The sequence below is a fragment of the Chrysemys picta genome, chromosome 7, assembly GCF_011386835.1.
Source record: "Chrysemys picta bellii isolate R12L10 chromosome 7, ASM1138683v2, whole genome shotgun sequence".
Taxonomy (NCBI): Eukaryota; Metazoa; Chordata; order Testudines; family Emydidae; genus Chrysemys; species Chrysemys picta.
Genome location: NC_088797.1, coordinates 13894297 through 13916063, shown reverse-complemented (window position 1 = coordinate 13916063; position 21767 = coordinate 13894297). Strand labels below are relative to the sequence as shown.

The following is a 21767-nucleotide window of genomic DNA, read 5'->3' as shown; positions in this document are numbered from 1 at the left end:
ATCAGTTCTGCTCATTTCCCTTCCATCTCTGTCACCTTCTCTTTCCTGCAGTATGCAGTGGAAGGGAGCATAGGGCCCAATATGTGATTCCCCACCCCCCTTTGTTAAATAAACCTCTTCTGAATTTGCCTGTTGCCTATGGCTCAGCAGCAGAATAAAACTTGTCTTTACCTGTCTGTCTGCATCTAGTATCTAGTAGACTGTGTGTGTTCCCTGTTGCCAAGCACTGCTGGCAACGTAGGTCTCTCCTGGCATTGTGCTATTAACTAAGTGTTAGTTTTGGACTCTTGCTATTCCCAATGCACCAGGTTTCCCAAATGCAATTCATTCTCACATAACACTGTACTTGCTCTTAACAACTCCTTTGCTGGGCACATTTCACCTGTACCATCTGCACCATCATGAGCTTTGCTTTCTCTCTCTTGTCCTCCCCCCCTCCCAATTCTCATCTTTAAGGTACTTGGTGTGATGATACATGAATAATGAATGAATGCATCTTGGAGAGTTGATACTAAAACATTTACCATAAACATCTGCAAAGCATTTTACATTTGTTAGCTTCAGCTGGTAGGCAAATTTCTGAGGATTATTTCCCTTCAAGGGCCCAATTCTGTTCCCTTTGATGTCAATGGGAGTTTTACTATTGATTTTAAGGAGAGCAGGATTGGGTCTTAGATTGGTAGAAGCTACTCTATTCTATCCAGGTTCAGATACCGCATTCATCATAGTACTAATCAGAATGCTTTCCAGTAGTGCATTAAGCAATGTGACTACACATCTGGGCCTATCCTACTCCCATTGAGATCAATGAGAATTTTGCTATTAACAAGATTAGAGTACAAGTGCTCTGAAGAGCTGACTGACTTGGCCATGGGTTATGGGTGTGTGTAGAACTGCAAAATCTCATGCAGCATCCACCAGCCCGTCTCTCCACATTTTTCAATCAGAAATAGCCAAACATTATTTTGAAGAGCTCTCTTGTCCTGCTTGCAGTAGGTTGTATATGTGAGAAACAACTGCTTGAGAGAGAGGAGATGGTCACTGGATATAGCAGCTGGTGAAAAAGATGTGCCGAGAACTAAATTTAAAACATTAAGTAAAGTTTACAGTGTATCTGATGCAAATGTAGGTAAGTAAGTGCACCCAGAAAAGACTCCATTGGTTGTGAGAATATGAGAATACCTGCCCCGCACCCAATGGAGAACACGTATAATTTGAGTGAAAAACGTACTATGCAACAAATTAGCATAAGTTTTCCTGTTTTACACTGCAACTAAGCTAAAATGTAATATACAATAGAATTCATTAAAGGCTTGAAATCCATAGCAGAACTCCCACTGACAATAAGAGCAAAGACTGGGCTCCAAGAGGAAGTAATAATCCCTCACTGATTCCAAGAGGAATCAGTCTAGTCCCTGACTATAGGCTCCTTGTAGGCACAGCCCAGCCGTGCAGGGCTGCACTACCCAGGGAGAGCACTGGGAGACATTCTGGTTCAAGGAGGAGCTTCCAGATATGCAGAGTCAGAGCATCTCCTGTTACCCCCCTTCATCACTGATTTCCAATGGCTGGTGTGTAATACAGGGCAGACACAACCTCACTTCCTTCCAGTCCCTTCTGGGGTGCCAGGCATCTTTAGAGAAACAGAGACTGAGCAATCCCAGTGATCCCTGAAGACAGGGACTGAAAAGTCTTCATATGTGGACTGCCAAGGGGTAAGCATGACTCCTCTTACCCTGCACTGCAAACCCAGGTAAGCGTTAGGCAGAATCTTAATGACAAGCAAGCATAAAGAATGACATAGGATTAATATCCTGAGTCTTTTAGTAGTTCTACCAAAAGAAAGGATGCAAGGACACAAAGCCTTAGACTTCAGTCCCAGAAATTTTATGGATTGACATTTAAAGGAATGCATCAACATGAAATCTAGTCAGTTTAACAAAAAGTGAGTTCAGAGGCACTACACCCATCCGAGTTCTCCTGTTAATGTAGGTGTTTTTGCAATCAGATCTTCTTTCCTTTTATTTTATTTTCCAAAGTGTTCCCTCCACTCCCCCCGCTCTGCTGCCACGTGGAAGACTCCCAGAAACAAAAGGGAAAATGACTAAGTAATAAGTCGAGTTGATTTCAGAGGGACTCCACTGGGGCTTAAATAATAGTGCAGCAGGACCAGTGGCACTGGCTGTTCACATAAGAGTGAGGATATGTTAATATTCCAAAGCTAAAACAAACAGGACAAAAAGAGAGAAACATGCATTTAAATACAATCTCATCTTTCAGGCACAACAACCTTAAAAGTGTTACTCATAACTAAAGGAGGCAAAACTATTACATGATTAATGAACTGTAGGCTGTTTTTTGTCCCTCTAGATTTTTATTGCATCATCAATATCATGTGATGAGAACCTGTAGTTGTAATAAATGTATTCGTCTGGCTCGCCTTATGGCCATTTTATAATAAATCCCAATTTGTGAGTCGTCTATTTATTTATTTTTAAATCAAAGCTATTGCATATAGCTACTGCCTTTGTATCTTTGCATGTCTAGCTGTACATGTTGTTGAAGAATTCAGGTACTTCCGGCCAAATTTTACTCTGGCTACCATAGCAACATCAGGGCCCCCTTCCTCCTCTGAATCCTGCTGCTGGCTACTAGCATCCTGGGTAGCAGTGAGGGAGTAGGTGTCACAGAGCTGCTAAATCCCACCCCTTCCTGTTGGTATCTAGGAAGTGGGTGGGCGGAGCCTTGGCTCTGCATCCTCAATGTGCCAGGCAACATACGCTGGCTTGGGTACAGACTGGGTGCAGTTTACTGACTCCCCAGAGTAGCAGCACAAGCGGGAGGGAGACTATGAGAATGAGTCAGAAACTCCTTCCTGGGCTGCTGCTGAGGCAGCGCTAAGATGCACTGCACCTTACTCGAGCCTGGTGGTAAAGTCACGGTTGAGCATTTAATGAAATAAAATATGACATTAAGTTTATTAGATTAGGAGACTGTGTGCTTCACAGAAAATAAAATGAGCTATCTGAAATGTAAGATTATATTATATTATACATGCCAGAGTGTGTGTGTCAGTCTGTGTATGAGACAGAGATATTACTGTCATCCTTCACCTCCGTTCCACTAACTCAAATGGATTTTAAAACAACAGATTTAATTAAAAAAAAAAGTCATTTAACAAAGGTTTGTAAACAAAAGCAAAGGAACTGAAATAATATCACAGCTTTTTGCCAACTCTTTTAAGCTACCCTCTTTTCTTTGGCACTGATTCTGCAATCCTTACTTATTTTGAGTGGTGTCTTATTCTGCAAGTCGTCCCAGGCTCTACTCAGTGTGAATAAAGGCAACTGAATTTGTTTCATCATCATTCTTTGGTTAGTGATGGCTGGATCGAAAGAGACTGGAAAAATGTTTGTGATAGATGGGATTCTTCCAGGAGCATAGATATGGGGTTTATCCCTGGGTTTTCAGCTCTGCCGTGAAGGTTTCTCTCTACAATAACATAGTTTGTGCTACGAAGCGGTCACAACGCATGAGTTGTTGGAGATTTCTGGTGTGACGTTGTGCAGTCTATATGGTTTTATAAAAACTTGATAATAAGTCAATATAATGTAACTGAGATAGTTTTAGAGAAAATACGGTAATAAGTGAATGTAAGTAACTGGGATATGCCTCATGCAAAAGGTCTCTTGTAAGGTATCATTACAAAGCTTATAATCTACTGAGTGTGATCATCTGATTTGTATAAATGTACCACTCTTGTATCTAAAACTAGAAATATAAAATGTAACTCTGAGGGCCTATTGTAATCGTGTAAAGTGTGGACCATTAATGATGGTTTGGAATCTTGATGACTCCCATTGTCTGCAGATGGCTGTATTTACCTGTGAGTCTTCCTGTATATGTGTGTGCTGGCAAGTGAGTAATGAAGTCTTGCAGTGACATGTGATCATGTCACCTGAACGGGAATCCATCTTTAACCTCGTGCTTTTCCAGTGAGGGGGGGTGGAAACCCAGAGAGACAAAGAGTTCCCGCCTTATGCAAAAGATATATAAAGGGGGGGAAGAGAACAGAGAAGAGGAGAAGCCATCATGAAGAATCCCCTAGCTACCACCTGAGCTGCAACAAGAGCTGTACCAGGGGAAAGAATTGTGCCCAGGCCTGGAAGGTGTCCAGTCTGAGAAAAACTTACTGAAACATCTCTGAGGGTGAGATCATCTGTATTTAGTTTGATTAGGCATAGATCTGCGCATTTTATTTTATTTTGCTTGGTGACTTACTTTGTTCTGTCTGTTACTACTTTGAACCACTTAAATCCTACTGTCTGTATTTAATAAAATCACTTTTTATTTAGTAATTTACTCAGAGTATGTATTAATACCTGGGGGAGCAAACAACTGTGCATATCTCTCTATCAGTGTTATAGAGGGCGAACAATTTATGAGTTTGCCCTGCATAAGCTTTATGCAGGGTAAAACGGATTTATCTGGGTTTAGACCCCATTGGGAGTTGGGCATCTGAGTGCTAAAGACAAGTGCACTACTGTGAGCTGTTTTCGGGTAAACTTGCAGCTTTGGGACAAGTGATTCAGACCCTGGGTCTGTGTCTGGAGCCAGACGGGAGTGTCTGGCTCAGCAAGACAGGGTGCTGGAGTCCTGAGCTGGCAGGGAAAACAGAAGCAGGGGTAGTCTTTGCATATCTGGTGGCAGCTCCCAAGGGGGTTTCTGTGATCCAATCCGTCACATCTGGGACCCCAACAGGAGTAGGTTTAGCCTCTCATATGAGCTGGGCTCCAATTAGCTGAAACATACAACAGAGCTTTTTTTTTTTTTTTTTTGCAGTTTTGCAAATCAATCACAATATGGCAACTCAATAATATTACAGTGAACTGTCACTCTACTGCATATCCATCTGATGTAATGCTAAAATGGATCTCAATCATTTATACAATAATGAAGTCATTGTTAAAGAATCTTTCCTTGGAATCAACATAACCTCTTTGCCTTCACATTTATAGTATTTTGCACACGTGCCCCAGAATGTTCCTTCAATGTTTATGTAGCAGTAGGAGACCTGCATCCTGTAACAATTGTCTCTCCGTAACTGGTACTGGGGCCTACATTCTTCTCTTAGTCACACAGGTGCTACCCCATTCAAGGGCCATTGAGAGGAGAGGCTAGCCGAGCACTTAATTTTTATGCTGAGAACAGCAATTAAGTGCTCAGACTGGTCCAAGCATTTTGTACCCCATGCTCTTGAGAATAAGGGAGCGTGCACGCTAGGGGGCTTGAGACTTACTTCTAGAAAAGTTGTGGACAACATTTAAACCTTGATCTTGCAAGTCAAAGCATACAGCACAAGGCTGGTGCTCTCCAGGACAAGTCTGAGTAGGGCTAACTATGCACAGGTAAGGCTAGGAACTAGCAGAGTTCCCAGACCAGTGGAAATAAATCTTAAGCCCACGTGTCACCTTGCTGTTATTACTGTTAATAGTGTACACACAACCTGAGGTGAGGATAAAAAATGGCCATGTCTGACAGGACATGGGTGTCACATGCAATCCTCAGCATGGAAATGAGACGTTTTGTTAAATACTTCCCTCTTACTCTTGCTAGTATCTAGGAATTATTTGGCAGCCATGCCACAATGCTAGGATCACATTTTCTGTGTACCCTTCCTGTCCAAGCCCATTACCTATTACTTTACATTTATATGTACAACACTTTGCACCTGTGTTGTGCAGGATCAAGCCCCCTGTATTCAATGTTACTTGTGCCCATTTGTAACTTCTGCTCCCATGTGCACTGGAGTACAGCCTTGTGCTCCTTATTACCCATCAAAAAAGGGTTTTCAGTGTCAAGGCATAGATATAACTGTGTTTCTTTAAGTGGAATTTCTTTGGTGTATGTGGTGATGGGCACACCCCTTTTTCACCATAAGCTTTATATGGGGGAGGCAAGCTTCAAAGTTCCCTGTACTTTTTCCCCAAGCAGAGCTTCCTTGAAAGGAGCCTTAGTTTAAATGAAAATTCACAGACACACACACAAACAAAAACACAAACACAAACACACACTATGGCACTCTAAAGCAGAAAGTAGATGATCAGTTTACAAATACACTTCTGAATGTCGCTGGATTTAAAAATTAATAGACATATCTTGTGACGTACACATGAGGGAAGCACATCTTTCCCAAGGACTTCTTCAAGCTCCTGCCTTGAGACACCCCCTCTCCCTCCAAATATCTGCTCAACCGTAGGTTGGTCCTACTGACTCCATGAACAGTCTGAACAGTGTTCCCCCTTCACAAATACTTCTCAAAGGGCTCTCTCCTAAACTAGGCCATATGTCCTTGATTTGACTCTCCATAAAATCAGTGGAGAGACTTCTATTGCTGTCATTGGGAGTTGGATCAGGCACGATACTTGTGGAGTTAAGAATTTCAGGTGTAATCCATCCTCAATACCTTCAAGGATCAAGCACTTTATGATGCAGTGATGTGCTATCAGGGCCTGATCCAACTCCACTGAAGTCAATAGAAGTTTTACCATTGACTTCAATGGAAGCACGACTGGGGCCATTGTTAGAATTTTTAATGTTATCTTTGAATAGGTGAATACATTTAAAACTACAGCACAGGGGCTGCATTTCTTACCTAGGCAAGACTCCCTATCAACTTCAGGCCCTTTATTTCTGAACACAAGTTACAATACAGCAAATAAAATTGTCAAACTATCCCTCCTCCACAAAAGAGAAAACACACAATTTAATTTAGCTTAAGTGTGTTTTCATATATCATTTTGAAAAGCAATTGTTGGGTCTCATATTAAAAGTTTAAGGCTTTTTCCCCCTTTGTGAATCTGTACTGCTACAAGCACAGGGTTTAAAGAATCATTAATCCATATTCCATTAGTGTGGTGTAGCAGACTCCTTACTTTTCGAAAATGTGTTCAATTTAAGAGACAACTAGCATGTCAAGAAAAAAAGGAACACATTTGAAATGTTAATGATGTATAACAAAGCAAGTATTTGGGGGCATATATTAGCACTTTCATCATAATTAGTTTGTAACCTAATACATATTTCAGGGATAAATTGCTGACCCTTTCTGACCTCCACAGGAGGCTGAATAGCTACTTCAGAGTTTAATCTGTGGTGAAAAGGCTAGAGAAGAATAATTTAGCCCTTGAAATAAGAACGAACATCTTTTAATGATGCCCCTGGATTCAGAATTTAACCCTTGCACTTAAAAGCGAGTATTAGTCTCAAAAGGGCTGGCAATAACTTAGCTCACAAATAAGAACGAGATAACAAACAGCATAAATACAGAGCAGCCCGGAGAAAAATGGATTGTTCATTTTAAAGGCAAAGCAGAGAAAGGTGCTGGCTGGTAAAACAACTGAGTCTTGGACTCTATAACAAAATGGCTTTCCACAGCTAAAAATGTCATAACACGTAATGGTAACAATGCTTGAGAGACCACAGTTGAATTGCTGGAGCTGCAGGTAGGTCAGAGATTGCAAGTGCAATAATAGCAAATTTCTAGGTCTCCAAATGCCAGACAAAAGGGTTAAATTCAGGGTAAATGACCCTGGTAAAAGGAAAAAATCCAGAGAGAGGAATTGAGGGCAAATGGACCTTACCGAGACACTTCAAGCTGCTAGAATGGATTCTTGCTAGGAAATATTTTTAGATTATTCCATAAAAAACCTACAGAGGGCAATTCAAAAATGATAATGTCAGAAAAAAGTATAAGGGAAAGAGGTTACGTGCTCTGAATTAGCTAGGACTTCCAGTTCCTGCAACAAGTGCCTCTTATTGTTGATTTCATTGTATTAAATTGCACTGGTACATCCTCATATCTTGGAATGTCAGTGTTAAAAAACATGCATTATTAAAACAGATTCACACTTCTCAGAGGCAGAGCTTGTGTAATAAAATTAAAACTACAGTGGGTATTTCAGAATTCAGCCAGTTCTGGTTGCAATCTCTTTGATCATATAACTCGGAATGACTTACTGTTTTGCTGAAGAGCGGAGTCAGACTTAACAAATGCTTGTTATTCTCCCCATCACCAATCCAAGTGTTCCTAACATGATTAAAATCTAATTGATCTAAATTTGAGCAATTTATTTATCCAAACACTCATCCATCACCATCTTAAGTGCTAAGAAACAAAATTCGCTTCTTAAAGCAACCTTCTTAATTAAGAATCAGTCAAGCCTATCTTATGCTTGGTCATCTATCAAAACTCCAAGTACAGTCCAGATTTATTATTGTCAAGAAAGATCAACCAATTAATTATAAATGTAATAGACATTAAGGTTCCATGTTTGAAAATAAATATGAAACGTTATGATTGGTTGTTTTTTTAAACACAGCATTGTTTTTGTGATTACCAGCTAATGGTCAATTGATTCAAAATGGGTTACTGAATAAAGTGGCATAATCTGCTCCCATTCAAGTAGTCAGTGGGAGTCTGACAATTGATTTTGATGGGAGCAGGACCTTGCCTTATATCACTGATCCCTTAACTTAGTACACCTGCTCTCACCCTCTAGGTAGCTAGATGTTGAGATCATTATTGACTTTCATAAATGATATGATTACAGCACAAGCTGTTTTCAAGTGCTTAGCTATGAATAATGACATTGCAAAGGCTTAGCCTGATGGATATTCGAAGTCCTTGATTTGTAAGATTTGGGATGCTGTGAAGCATGTGATATGCAGAGAAGCAGGCCCAAAACAATATTTATGAAACAATCCCCCTGACATTCTGAAATCTAACGTTATTAGATGAGTTTTGAGGAAGCAGTTCATTAGCGCTCTACAGTGAAAGAGCATCTTCAGTCATGGAAAAACACAAGCAGATCATAAGAAAAACTGATAATATGTTGCCAAGTATCAGGGGGTAGCCGTGTTAGTCTGTATCTACAAAAACAACAAGGAGTCTGGTGGCACCTTAGAGACTAACAGATTTATTTGGGCATAAGCTTTCGTGGGTAAAAACCTCGCATCCGAAGAAGTGAGGTTTTTACCCACAAAAGCTTATGCTCAAATAAATCTGTTAGTCTTTAAGGTGCCACCAGACTCCTTGCTGTTTTGATAATATGTTGTGAACTACTCTGGGAGAGGGAAGACTTTAGCTTCCCACACTTCTATTTCTTATTACAAATCACCTTTTTGAGTACAGCGCATCTGACATAAAAGCTTTTATGGCATCTTACCCCTCTTACTTGCGTAATAGGATCACATTAATTGTAGATATTAGCCAGCCCATTAAACATATTGCATTATATTAAAAGTCTAGCTTTCCCTTAACATGAAAATTATGCTTAAGAAATACTAAAATCTGACGAAAAAAACACATGAAGAAAATTATTGTTAAGGTATGGCTTGCACCTTTCACAGCACGAGGCTTCTCAAGGTACGTCTACACAGCAAGTAGACACAGAAAGTAGCAAGGCCCCACTGCTGGCCTATGACAGCTGACTTGGACTCGCAAGGCTTGGGCTGCAGGGCTGTTTCATTGCCGGGTAGACTTTCGGGCTGGAGCTCGAGCTCTGGTAGCCTTCCACTTCGCAGGGTCCTACAGCCTGGGCCTCAGCCCAAGCCAGGAAGCCTACACAGCAACGAAACAGCCCCTCAAGCTCAAGTTGGCTGGCATGGGCCAGCTGCGGGTGTCTAGTTGCTGTGTAGACATACCTTCAGAGCTTACAGGTATGAAGGAGGAGGGACTTGCCCTCACTGCTATTATGCCAGCTAGCCAAGGGGGCTGGCCATGGCTCTTTATAATCCAGGGTCTTCCTTTTAAAGGACCCTCATCCTGCACTCTATGAAGTCAAATGCAGAATTCTTACTGGCTTCAAACGATGCAGGTTCAAGCCCATAAAAACCTGTTTAGCTCTCCTCATTCATGAAGGTGTGTCGAAAGTGCTGAATAGGCTTTAAATAAATATTATCAAGCAGCCTTTAAAAAAAACAACAACTTTGGTGTTTCTAAAATGATCCAATAAATCAATCTACATGATACATAAACAGCACATATAAAGAACTTAGCATTGTACACCATCTTTACATTCATTTCAATATTGTGTATATATACACCTACACACAGTGTCAGTATAACCCACACACCTCCTTGGTGTGGTGTTCTATCCTATGTAGTGGCACTGAGGCCACTTAGAGATTAATGGGTCTGCTCTACAGCCTTAGCGAAGGGCCATGTGGCTTTTAGCTCATGCTGTAGAGGCTCCTTCATTTAGCTCCAGAGGTCCAGGGTCTGTCGGTATTACAGGTGGGACAGAACACCACACCCAGGAGGTGTGTGGGTTACATCAGCACTTAAAATCTCTGTCAGAGATGTACCTCCCACTGGATCTTGTATCACAGGTGTGATAAAAATTGCCATTATGGAACTGCTGCTTCTGAAGGGCATGTCCCTTTGGGCACTTTTGAAGCTTTAAAATCTTTGTTTTCCATTGGAGGGAAAAATCACATTTGAGCATTTCTATTATTCACTTGTAAAAAGTGTTAGTAGTATGTTTCCTATAGCCATGTACTCGCACTTCCACTGTCTCTCATAGACAGGCAAATATACACATTATGTGCTGTACGCCCATTTAGTTAAATAGTCACAAAATAGAACATTTCCAATCCTCACTCAGATTTAGTCAAGATAATTTCTAAACAAAACAAGCAACTCGGCAAAGAATAATGAATAACAAATTAGATGAGGTTTTAAAAAAAAAAAGACAGCCATCATCTTACCATTTTTCCAGCATTATATCGCAAGAATTCAGTATTTGCTAAGGGTTATAATTGCTACTTACAAGCAAACTGAAGTTTTGCCTCTCTGCTAACAATGGTTCCAAATGAGTTTGTTGCTATGCACTGGTACATTCCAATATCTTGGGTTTTATTGGGGTTATTGATCAACAAACTGCCTCCCACTACACTGTAGCGGTAATCCATACCGACGTCAACACTGGTTCCATTTAACTTCCACCTATAGTATAAAAATTCCAGGAGTTTAATTCTGCTAACATTAACCAATATTTCTGTACATTTCTAAAGCAACATGCAGTAAATACAGAAAACATTCAAACCCATTTGATTTCTTATTTTTAAACCCAGCTTGAAAATGCATGTTTCCTGCACAGCATCGAAACGTTCTAATATTTCACTTACAGAGCAACAGCCTTAACATATATTTCAGTCACTGATTTGATTAATGTTCTTATTGTTTCGGCTGTTGTTACTGATGTTGTTAGTCTTTGAAATTAATCATTTTGCAAGGGGAAGCCCCAGAAACAGAAGTTTTGAACCACTCAATTCCACAGTGGCTTCTTTTCCTTTTCTGCCTTAGTTGTTTGTTTGCTTTTAAATTTAAGAAAACTCACTCACAGCAGATGTTTTAACAAACTGGGGCATCAAGATTTTCTAACAAAACATTCCCCCAATTACAACTGCCATCTCTGGCAGCCCATGATGGAACATATAAAGGATTAGATCCTCAGAGCAGTTCCCTGTATTGGAACCTATGGGGAAGGAATTTGAATATATTTGCATGAGTGAATCAACATATTCTACTGCATTAAATGCTAAGTATTGCCAGAAGACAGCAACAGGATTGGGGTCTTATGATTTTAATCGGTTTCAAAGTGGTATTTACACTAGAGAGCAAAATGGGGGGGGGGGGAATAAGAAGGGAGATACCATGTTAAATTGGTTAAAACAACCAGATTAATTCTATGTAATAATAACAGCACCACTATAATGGCATATTTTCGTATATATAGCTTCTTTCATCCAAGGTTCTCAAAGCACTTTATAAAGCTAGGAACTGTAAGTAGCATTATTGAAATTGTACACATTTTTAAGATAGTTAAGCACATAGAGTTTAAGGGACAGATTTTCAGTTCTGCATGCAGATAATTTGTGGTGAAATTATCATGATTGTGCACAGAAAGTTCGACATCACACTGCTTATTTGCACTCAGCGCTACTGTGCCATTTTTGTGGAAAAAAGAGGGCGTAAGGACCAGAGTTTTAAACGTATTAAAGTTCAGGGGATTTTAGGTAGATTCAATGTATTGCAATAAAGATTTTAATCCCAAATGTCTCATTTAATGTGTCAAAGCAACTCTTAGGAAGCCTTAGCAATATATGAATAGGATTCAAATTAATTAAATTATTGTGTTTGGTGTGTTTCATGGATTTTAAAAGTGCTAAGCAAGGGTAAACTATTGTATTAATTCAAAATTGAAACATACCAGCAAATAAAGATACATCACATCCCAAATTCTGAAAGAGCTTCTCTGTGTGGGATGCATGCATACATGTGTCTTGGAGAGACATAATCATGGAGAGGGCATGCTAAAGAATAGAAAAATATGTAACAAACCTGATAGTTGGTTTAGGATTTCCCTTTACTTCACAGCTCAACTTCACTTTCTTTTCCTCAGAATCCAGTGGAAAAATCACATTGTTTGGTTCCTGAATGAAAACTGGCCCATGCAGCGTGTTGTCATCTGTGTTACATGGAACAAAAATATGACAGGTATTGTACAGTATCTTAATATTACAAATATAAAGAAAAGTATTAGAGAGAGGTGCATCTGGTATATCATTCACCCTAGAAATGACCAACAACAACTCTTTTAATGGGAAAAGAAGCCAAAAGATTTATTCTAAAATTATACAATGTCTTATACTGCTATCTTCACACTGACTGTTGGACTTTCACTAGAGAGAACATAAACATAACCAGCTGACAGATTTGAATTTCACATCGGCCCAAGTTCTGCAATTGATTGTGAACAGGCCCATCCCCCAGGCCCAAACATACTTCTATTAAAATTAGAACTTATTATTCTTGTGTGTATGGTTTACATAATTTGATGTAGACATTATCTTTAAGAAACATTTTATTCTGAAACCATTTTAAATGCAATATTTAAAATAATGTGAGATGTAGGTTCATAGGTATTTACAGGGTCTGATAAAATCCTGCATGATAATTGGGTACTGTTAACCCACTGTGTACTGAAACCCCTTTGTACTGAAAGAGTTCACTGAAATACTGGCATTTCTAAGGGGTTCTTTGGCCACACAGTATTTTAAAATACTTTTCATATTATCAGATCCTTGACATAGACACTGTCTCTATTTATTTTTTGTCTTGTACAGTTCCTAGCACACAGTTGCCACTTGATGTAGCCTTATTTATGGTATTATCATCATCAACTGTTATGATATTTTCATCATTATCATCATAGCATTCAACAATTACCATAAGAGCATTTTGTATCATGTACCTGGTACACGATACAGCAGTGAAGGAGTTAAGTGCTTCTTTCTATGGTCCTGATCCTGCAATGAACTCCACATGGACAGATGGGCAGACCTCTTCACCCATAGTAAGGGCATCTCTACACTTAAAATGCTAAAGTGGCACAGTTGCACCACTTCAGTGTAGACACTAACTACACTGATGGGAGAGATTCTGAGGCTACGTCTTCACTACGGGGGGGGGGGGGTGTCGATTTAAGATACGCAAATTCAGTTACGTGAATAGCATACCTGAATTTGACGTATCCGAGCCGACTTACCCCTTTTCACCCATAGTAAGGGCATCTCTACACTTAAAATGCTAAAGCGGCACAGCTGCACCACTTCAGTGTAGACACTAACTACACTGATGGGAGAGATGCTCCCATAGGTATAGGTAATCCATCTCCCTGAAAGGCGATAGCTCATTCGACAGGAGAATTCTTTCATTGAACTAGTGCTGTCTATATGAGGGATTAGATCGGTTTAACTATGCTGCTCAGGGGTGTGGATTTTTCACACCTCTGAGGCTACGTCTTCACTACGGGGGGAGGGGTGTCGATTTAAGATACGCAAATTCAGTTACGTGAATAGCATACCTGAATTCGACGTATCTGAGCCGACTTACCCCACTGTGAGGACGGCAGCAAATCGACCGCCGCGGCTCCCCCGCCGACGGCGCTTACTCCTACCTGCACTGGTGGAGTACAAGCGTCGATTAGGGGATCGATTGTCGCATCCTGACAAGACGCAATAATTCGATCCCTGAGAGATCGATTTCTAACCCCGATTCAGGTGGGTAGTGAAGATGTAGCCTGAGTGAGGTAGTTAAATCAACTAAATTTTCTAGTGTAGACCAGGCCAAAGTTTATTGCAGAAAGAGCGCTTGTATGTTTAGCTACTCAGAAATGCTCAGGGCAAATGGACTCTGAACTTCTCAGAAATAAAAGTGTGGTTTTCCTTCTGCCCCCTTTCCCCCCCCCCCCGAAATGAAAACTAAAAATGTCCTAAATTGGTGTACAAGAGTGAAGCTATTTTAGCAAAATATCTTGATATGAAATGCAAATAATGCTGTAGCCTCTTAATATTCTACAGTAATTTAGGGAGGGAGAGTGTGGATGAAAACCTAGGTAGGGTTGTATTTATTATACCCTCCTTGCTATTATCTTCTGTTAATCCTTTCATTCCCCCCGGCCCTCCTTCTTCCTATTATCTAACCTTCTCCATATTTATTTTAACCTTTATTATGCATGGAGCTAAAGGTGAGCATTGCTAAGAGATATAGGTAAACTGGTTCAATGAAAATAAAAAGCAACCCAAACCTTCAGCCAAACATTGACTACTAGACCTTTCAGAAGATAAAAAGTTCAGTTAACTTTTCATCTCCCATCTTCTGCTTTCAGGCTTCTGTGCCTCCTAGACTAAAATTGGCAGCAGAATTTAAATTGTATGAGGGAGACAATGCAGGTGGCACTTCTGACCTAAGGTCTACTTGAAAGTATAAAAGAAAAAAACTCAAAAAAGTTATCACAAGATTTCTGGTCCAATTACCTTACCTAAGAGCTTTGATGGATAAGCCTGTATAGAAACTGGAAAAGCACCTGAATTTTGCATGTTTATCTGAACCACACAATGTCCTGATTTCATAGTTAGTGTCTGAGTTAAAAATCTATCAATATATTGTTGGACTCATTGTTACCCACAATTCCTTCTACTGTTTTCTAGGAGTTATGTTAGATATAGCTGATAGGAAACACCAAATACGGCTCGTGTTTCTCACAAACGTAAAGAACAGTAATTACTAAATGAGGCCACAAAGGTATTTTAAAACTACTAATTAGGGCAAACTCCCATTGTGATCTAACTGGACTTTTTAAAACGTTGTAAAGGACTCATATTTTTACAATTATTCAGACAATTTCTGAGCTTCTTAAATTCTTATGATATGTTAATAGGAATTTCTTGTGGGATCACCAGCATTGTGTCATAATTAAACATAAAACAGTATTTCAAAAAGTAGTACCAATGTTGTTTATTTTTTTTATATATATATATATATACACACAGTTTGTATTATAACATAAATTCATTACCATCACAGTTCATGTTTCTGAGTGATTTGATATTATCTTTAGAATAAAACTGTACACAGCATAAAGCAAACTCTGATTTTTTTTCTCTCAAAAATAATTTGTGTTTTCGTCAACCAGTTATTGTTTTTTTTAAATGTTGTTATTCAGTATCATAAATATTGGTTCCTTGCTAGATGTCACAAGGCCCAATCAGACTCCATTTGAAGTCAGAGAGACTTTTCATTGACCTGAAAAGGAGTTTGATCTCTCCATCTGTAAAATTTCTGGAATAGGTCCTAATGCTAGAACACAATCTACATGTCAATAGGGATCTGCACAGGCCACTACTCTTGCACAAGAACCTGGAGAGCTCTTGTTGCATCGACAAATAAAAAGAAAAGAAAAGAAAAGAAAAGAAAAGAAAAGAAAAGAAGGTAACCTAACCTAACCTAAACTCCGTATTCCACAAATGAGAAGTGAGGTAGACTCTGTTTACACACGTTTGCTCTCAACTACACTACTGATTGTGACCTAAGTATGGATTTAATTTGAAGCCTCCTAAAAGGCGCCAATCCCCTAATTAAGGATAAGGATTCTTAACTCAATTAACCATTTAAATTTTACATGAGGTTAGGTGATCAGTCTTCCTGGTATTACCCCTTGATCTTGTTCTGGCTCCCTACTGCCTCCTCAATGAACTCTCAGGAGAATTGGGCCTGGTCCACACTAACCCCCCACTTCGAACTAAGATACACAACTTCAGCTACGTGAATAACGTAGCTGAAGTCGAAGTACCTTAGTTCGAACTTACCGCGGTCCAGACGCGGCAGGCAGGCTCCCCCGTCGACTCCGTGAACTCCTCTCGCGGAGCAGGAGTACCAGCGTCGACGGCGAGCACTTCCGGGATCGATCCCAGAAGATCGATTGCTTACCGCCGGACCCGGAGGTAAGTATAGACGTACCCTTGGAGAGGGTAGGAGAAAGGGAGTCACATAGAAGAGTGACAACGAAGCTGGAAATGAGCAGAGGGGCTATAATCCTGTGATATAATACTCTGAAGCAATCAGATGTGAGGAAGATGCGTCTCAGTGGATCCATTGCACTCATGGTCAAGCAGCTGGGAGAGCGTAGAGCTGGTGGGGGTAACCTATGATTCTAGCATATATTCAGGGACTCTACTGAATTGTTTTGAGGGGTGTCAGAAGAACCATAGCAAGTACCTCAGAAAGAAAACTCTGCTTCTGTTATGTAATGATTTGAGAGAGAGACTGCGCAAAGATTATCAAGGAGCTACATTTCCCAAATCTCCTCTCTTCAACTCAAAAGGGGATGCTCTAAGGAAATACCTGTTGTATTTATCTTTATTTTTAAATACATATTAAATATGTCTGACTGATTCATATATTATTCAAAACACATTTCACATAATCTCTACCTTCAATTATAGCTGTGTGCAGCTCCCTGTTGCTGGCAGAAAAAGAAAGATAATAACAACAACTAATAATAACCACCACCACCTCAGGGTGAGATTGGGATGTCCTTACTCACTTCTGATATGCATAGGTACTTTATGCCTTGAGTAGCTGTATAGGCTTCAAAGGGACTACTTAAGGGGTAAAGAATGCAGCATTGGGAAGGCAATTGAAATCTGGCCCATAGGGATTATAGCTTCAACTTTTATACTGTTTGGATTTAAAACAAAAATTAAAGGACATTTTAATTTCTCCAATGTTCCAAATTGTCAAAAACAGAAATGAGCATTAACAAACAACTAATTCCAATAGATGTGTTGTCCTGATGCTCAGATACTACGGTGATGGGTGCCTAGAAATATCATAGACAGACTGATTGGTCATGCTGGAATAGGGATAAGACAAACTATCCCCTCATAATTCTATTAGTCAGTGAACCATGCTGACGCAGATATGTACTGTATCGGCTACATTATCTATGTTACACCACATCGAGGTACTTGAGTCACACTGTGTGATTGTTTCACATTATTTCAAGTGTGGTGTGTCAGTTTACATTGCATCACATCATACTAAAGGTCACAGGATCACAAGAAAATATACCTCATGTTTAAAAGGGGAGGGTTGCCGTTAAGCTCAGATACTCAAACTAATAAAAAAGGCACACAGCAAACTTGTTTCTTTATTGCTGGTCTTTGGCAGACATATGATGGCTGACACCAAAGTGTAATTTTTAAGGCTGTTTTAAGTGGCTTATTTCTACAGAGGAAGCGAGTTATCTAAAGTGCCTATACACAAATGCAAGAAGCCTGGGAAACAAGCAGGGAGAACTGGAAGTCCTGGCACAGTCAAGGAACTATGATGTCATTGGAATAACAGAGACTTGGTGGGATAACTCACATGACTGGAGTACTGTCATGGATGGATATAAACTGTTCAGGAAGGACAGGCAGGGCAGAAAAGGTGGGGGAGTTGCATTGTATGTAAGAGAGGAGTATGACTGCTCAGAGCTCCGGTATGAAACTGCAGAAAAACCTGAGAGTCTCTGGATTAAGTTTAGAAGCATGAGCAACAAGGGTGATGTCGTGGTGGGAGTCTGCTACAGACCACCAGATCAGGGGGGATGAGGTGGACGAGGCTTTCTTCCAGCAACTAGCAGAAGTTACTAGATCACAGGCCCTGGTTCTCATGGGGGACTTTAATCACCCTGATATCTGCTGGGAGAGCAATACAGCAGTGCACAGACAATCCAGGAAGTTTTTGGAAAGTGTAGGGGACAATTTCCTGGTGCAAGTGCTGGAGGAACCAACTAGGTGCAGAGCTCTTCTAAACCTGCTGCTCACAAACCGAGAAGAATTAGTAGGGGAAGCAAAAGTGGATGGGAACCTGAGAGGCAGTGACCATGAGATGGTCGAGTTCAGGATCCTGACACAAGGAAGAAAGGAGAGCAGCAGAATATGGACCCTGGACTTCAGAAAAGCAGACTTTGACTCCCTCAGGGAACTGATGGGCAGGATCCCCTGGGAGAATAACATGAGGGGGAAAGGAGTCCAGGAGAGCTGGCTGTATTTTAAAGAATCCTTATTGAGGTTGCAGGAAAAAAACATCCCAATGTGTAGAAAGAACAGTAAATATGGCAGGCGACCAGCTTGGCTTAACAGTGAAATCCTTGCTGACCTTAAACGCAAAGAAGAAGCTTACAAGAAGTGGAAGATTGGACAAATGACCAGGGAGGAGTATAAAAATATTGCTCAGACATGCAGGAGTGAAATCAGGAAGGCCAAATCACACTTGGAGTTGCAGCTAGCAAGAGATGTTAAGAGTAACAAGAAGAGTTTCTTCAGGTATGTTAGCAACAAGAAGAAAGTCAAGGAAAGTGTGGGCCCCTTACTGAATGAGGGAGGCAACCTAGTAACAGAGGATGTGGAAAAAGCTAATGTACTCAATGATTTTTTTGCCTCTGTCTTCACGAACAAGGTCAGCTCCCAGACTGCTGCACTGGGCAGCACAGTATAGGGATAAGGTGACCAGCCTTCTGTGGAAAAAAGAAGTGGTTCGGGACTATTTAGAAAAACTGGATGAGCACAAGTCCATGGAGCTGGATGCACTGCATCCGAGGGTGCTACAGGAGTTGACGGATGTGATTGCAGAGCCATTGGCCATTATCTTTGGAAACTCATGGCGATTGGGGGAGATCCCGGATGACTGGAAAAAGGCTAATGTAGTGCCCATCTTTAAAAAAGGGAAGAAGGAGGATCCGGGGAACTACAGGCCAGTCAGCCTTACCTCAGTCCCTGGAAAAATCATGGAGCAGGTCCTCAAGGAATCAATTATGAAACATTTAGAGGAAAGGAAAGTGATCAGGAACAGTCAGCATGGATTCACGAAGGGGAAGTCGTGCCTGACTAACCTAATTGCCTTCTATGATGAGATAACTGGCTCTGTGGATGAGGGGAAAGCAGTGGATGTGTTATTTCTTGACTTTAGCAAAGCTTTTGATACTGTCTCCCACAGTATTCTTGCCAGCAAGTTAAAGAAGTATGGGCTGGATGAATGGACTGTAAGGTGGATAGAAAGCTGGCTAGATCGTCGGGCTCAACGGGTAGTGATCAATGGCTCCATGTCTAGTTGGCAGCCGGTTTCAAGTGGAGTGCCCCAAGGGTCGGTCCTGGGGCCGGTTTTGTTTAATATCTTTATTAATGATCTGGAGGATGGTGTGGACTGCACTCTCAGCAAGTTTGCAGATGACACTAAACTTGGAGGCGTGGTAGATACACTAGAGGGTAGGGATCGGATACAGAGGGACCTAGACAAATTAGAAGATTGGGCAGAAAAAAACCTGATGAGGTTCAACAAGGACAAGTGCAGAGTCCTGCACTTAGGACGGAAGAATCCCATGCACTGCTACAGACTAGGGACCGAATGGCTAGGTAGCAGTTCTGCTGAAAAGGACCTAGGGGTCACAGTGGACGAGAAGCTGGATATGAGTCAACAGTGTGCTCTTGTTGCCAAGAAGGCTAACGGCATTTTGGGCTGTATAAGTAGGGGCATTGCCAGCAGATCGAGGAACGTGATCGTTCCCCTTTATTCGACATTGGTGAGGCCTCATCTGGAATACTGTGTCCAGTTTTGGGCCCCACACTACAAGAAGGATGTGGAAAAATTGGAAAGAGTCCAGCGGAGGGCAACAAAAATGATTAGGGGTCTGGAGCATATGACTTATGAGGAGAGGCTGAGAGAACTGGGATTGTTTAGTCTCCAGAAGAGAAGAATGAGGGGGGATTTGATAGCAGCCTTCAACTACCTGAAGGGGGGTTCCAAAGAGGATGGAGCTCGGCTGTTCTCAGTGGTGGCAGATGACAGAACAAGGAGCAATGGTCTCAAGTTGCGGTGGGGGAAGTCCAGGTTGGATATCAGGAAAAACTATTTCACTAGGAGGGTGGTGAAACACTGGAATGCGTTACCTAGGGAGGTGGTGGAGTCTCCTTCCTTGGAGGTTTTTAAGGCCCGGCTTGACAAAGCCCTGGCTGGGATGATTTAGCTGGGAATTGGTCCTGCTTGAGCAGGGGGTTGGACTAGATGACCTCTTGAGGTCCCTTCCAACTCTGATATTCTATGATTCTATGATTCTAGATCATCGGGCTCAACGGGTAGTGATCAACGGCTCCATGTCTAGTTGGCAGCCAGTTTCAAGTGGAGTGCCCCAGGGGTCGGTCCTGAGGCCGGTTTTGTTCAATATCTTCATTAATGATCTGGAGGATGGTGTGGACTGCACTCTCAGCAAGTTTGCAGATGACACTAAACTGGGAGGAGTGGTAGATACGCTGGAGGGTAGGGACAGGATACAGAGGGACCTAGACAAATTAGAGGATTAGGCCAAAAGAAACCTGATGAGGTTCAACAAGGACAAGTGCAGAGTCCTGCACTTAGGAAGGAAGAATCCCATGCACTGTTACAGACTAGGGACCGAATGGCTAGGAAGCAGTTCTGCAGAAAAGGACCTAGGGGTTACAGTGGACGAGAAGCTGGATATGAGTCAACTGTGTGCTCTTGTTGCCAAGAAGGCTAACGGCATTCTGGGCTGTATAAGTAGGGGCATTGCCAGCAGATCGAGGGACGTGATTGTTGCCCTCTATTCGACATTGGTGAGGCCTCATCTGGAGAACTGTGTCCAGTTTTGGGCCCCACACTACAAGAAGGATGTGGAAAAATTGGAAAGAGTCCAGCGGAGGGCAACAAAAATGATTGGGGGCTGGAGCACGTGACTTATGAGGAGAGGCTGAGGGAACTGGGATTGTTTAGTCTGCAGAAGAGAAGAATGAGGGGGGATTTGATAGCTGCTTTCAACTACCTGAAAGGGGGTTCCAAAGAGGATGGATCTAGACTGTTCTCAGTGGTACCTGATGACAGAACAAGGAGTAATGGTCTCAAGATGCAGTTGGGGAGGTTTAGGTTGGATATTAGGGAAAACTTTTTCACTAGGAGGGTGGTGAAGCACTGGAATGGGTTACCTAAGGAGGTGGTGGAATCTCCTTCCTTAGAGGTTTTTAAGGTCAGGCTTGACAAAGCCTTGGCTGGGATGATTTAGTTGGGAATTGGTCCTGCTTTTGAGCAGGGGGTTGGACTAGATGACCTCCTGAGGTCCCTTCCAACCCTGATATTCTATGATTCTATGATTCTATGTGGTTCTGGTATGAAAGGTGGAGCAAGTAAACACAGTGTGCCAGAGGGTCATAAATACCTCACTCTGTGCTCGGCTCGAGAGGGACCATGGAAGAAGATTAGTTACTGCACGGACCTGATTGCAGGACTGGCGCCTAAAGAATTTGCTCTTTCATCCTCCGCCAGTGCACCAATGTTGACAAGCAGATGAGACACCAGTTTTCAAGCT

At 41.4% G+C, this 21767-nt stretch overlaps 1 protein-coding gene across 24 annotated transcripts in view; it reads right to left on the bottom strand.

The window, feature by feature from the left end:
• The window catches only part of CNTN4 (contactin 4), a 657650-nt gene that overhangs the window by 214338 nt on the left and 421545 nt on the right, over positions 1–21767 (bottom strand). For all 24 annotated transcript variants that reach the window (XM_065550819.1, XM_065550814.1, XM_042849912.2 and 21 more), the window contains 2 exons: positions 12407–12533; positions 10833–11008 (listed from right to left, as the gene is read on the bottom strand). In XM_065550819.1, coding sequence (XP_065406891.1) covers positions 10833–11008; positions 12407–12533 — 303 coding nt within the window. The remainder of the gene's footprint in view (positions 1–10832; positions 11009–12406; positions 12534–21767) is intronic.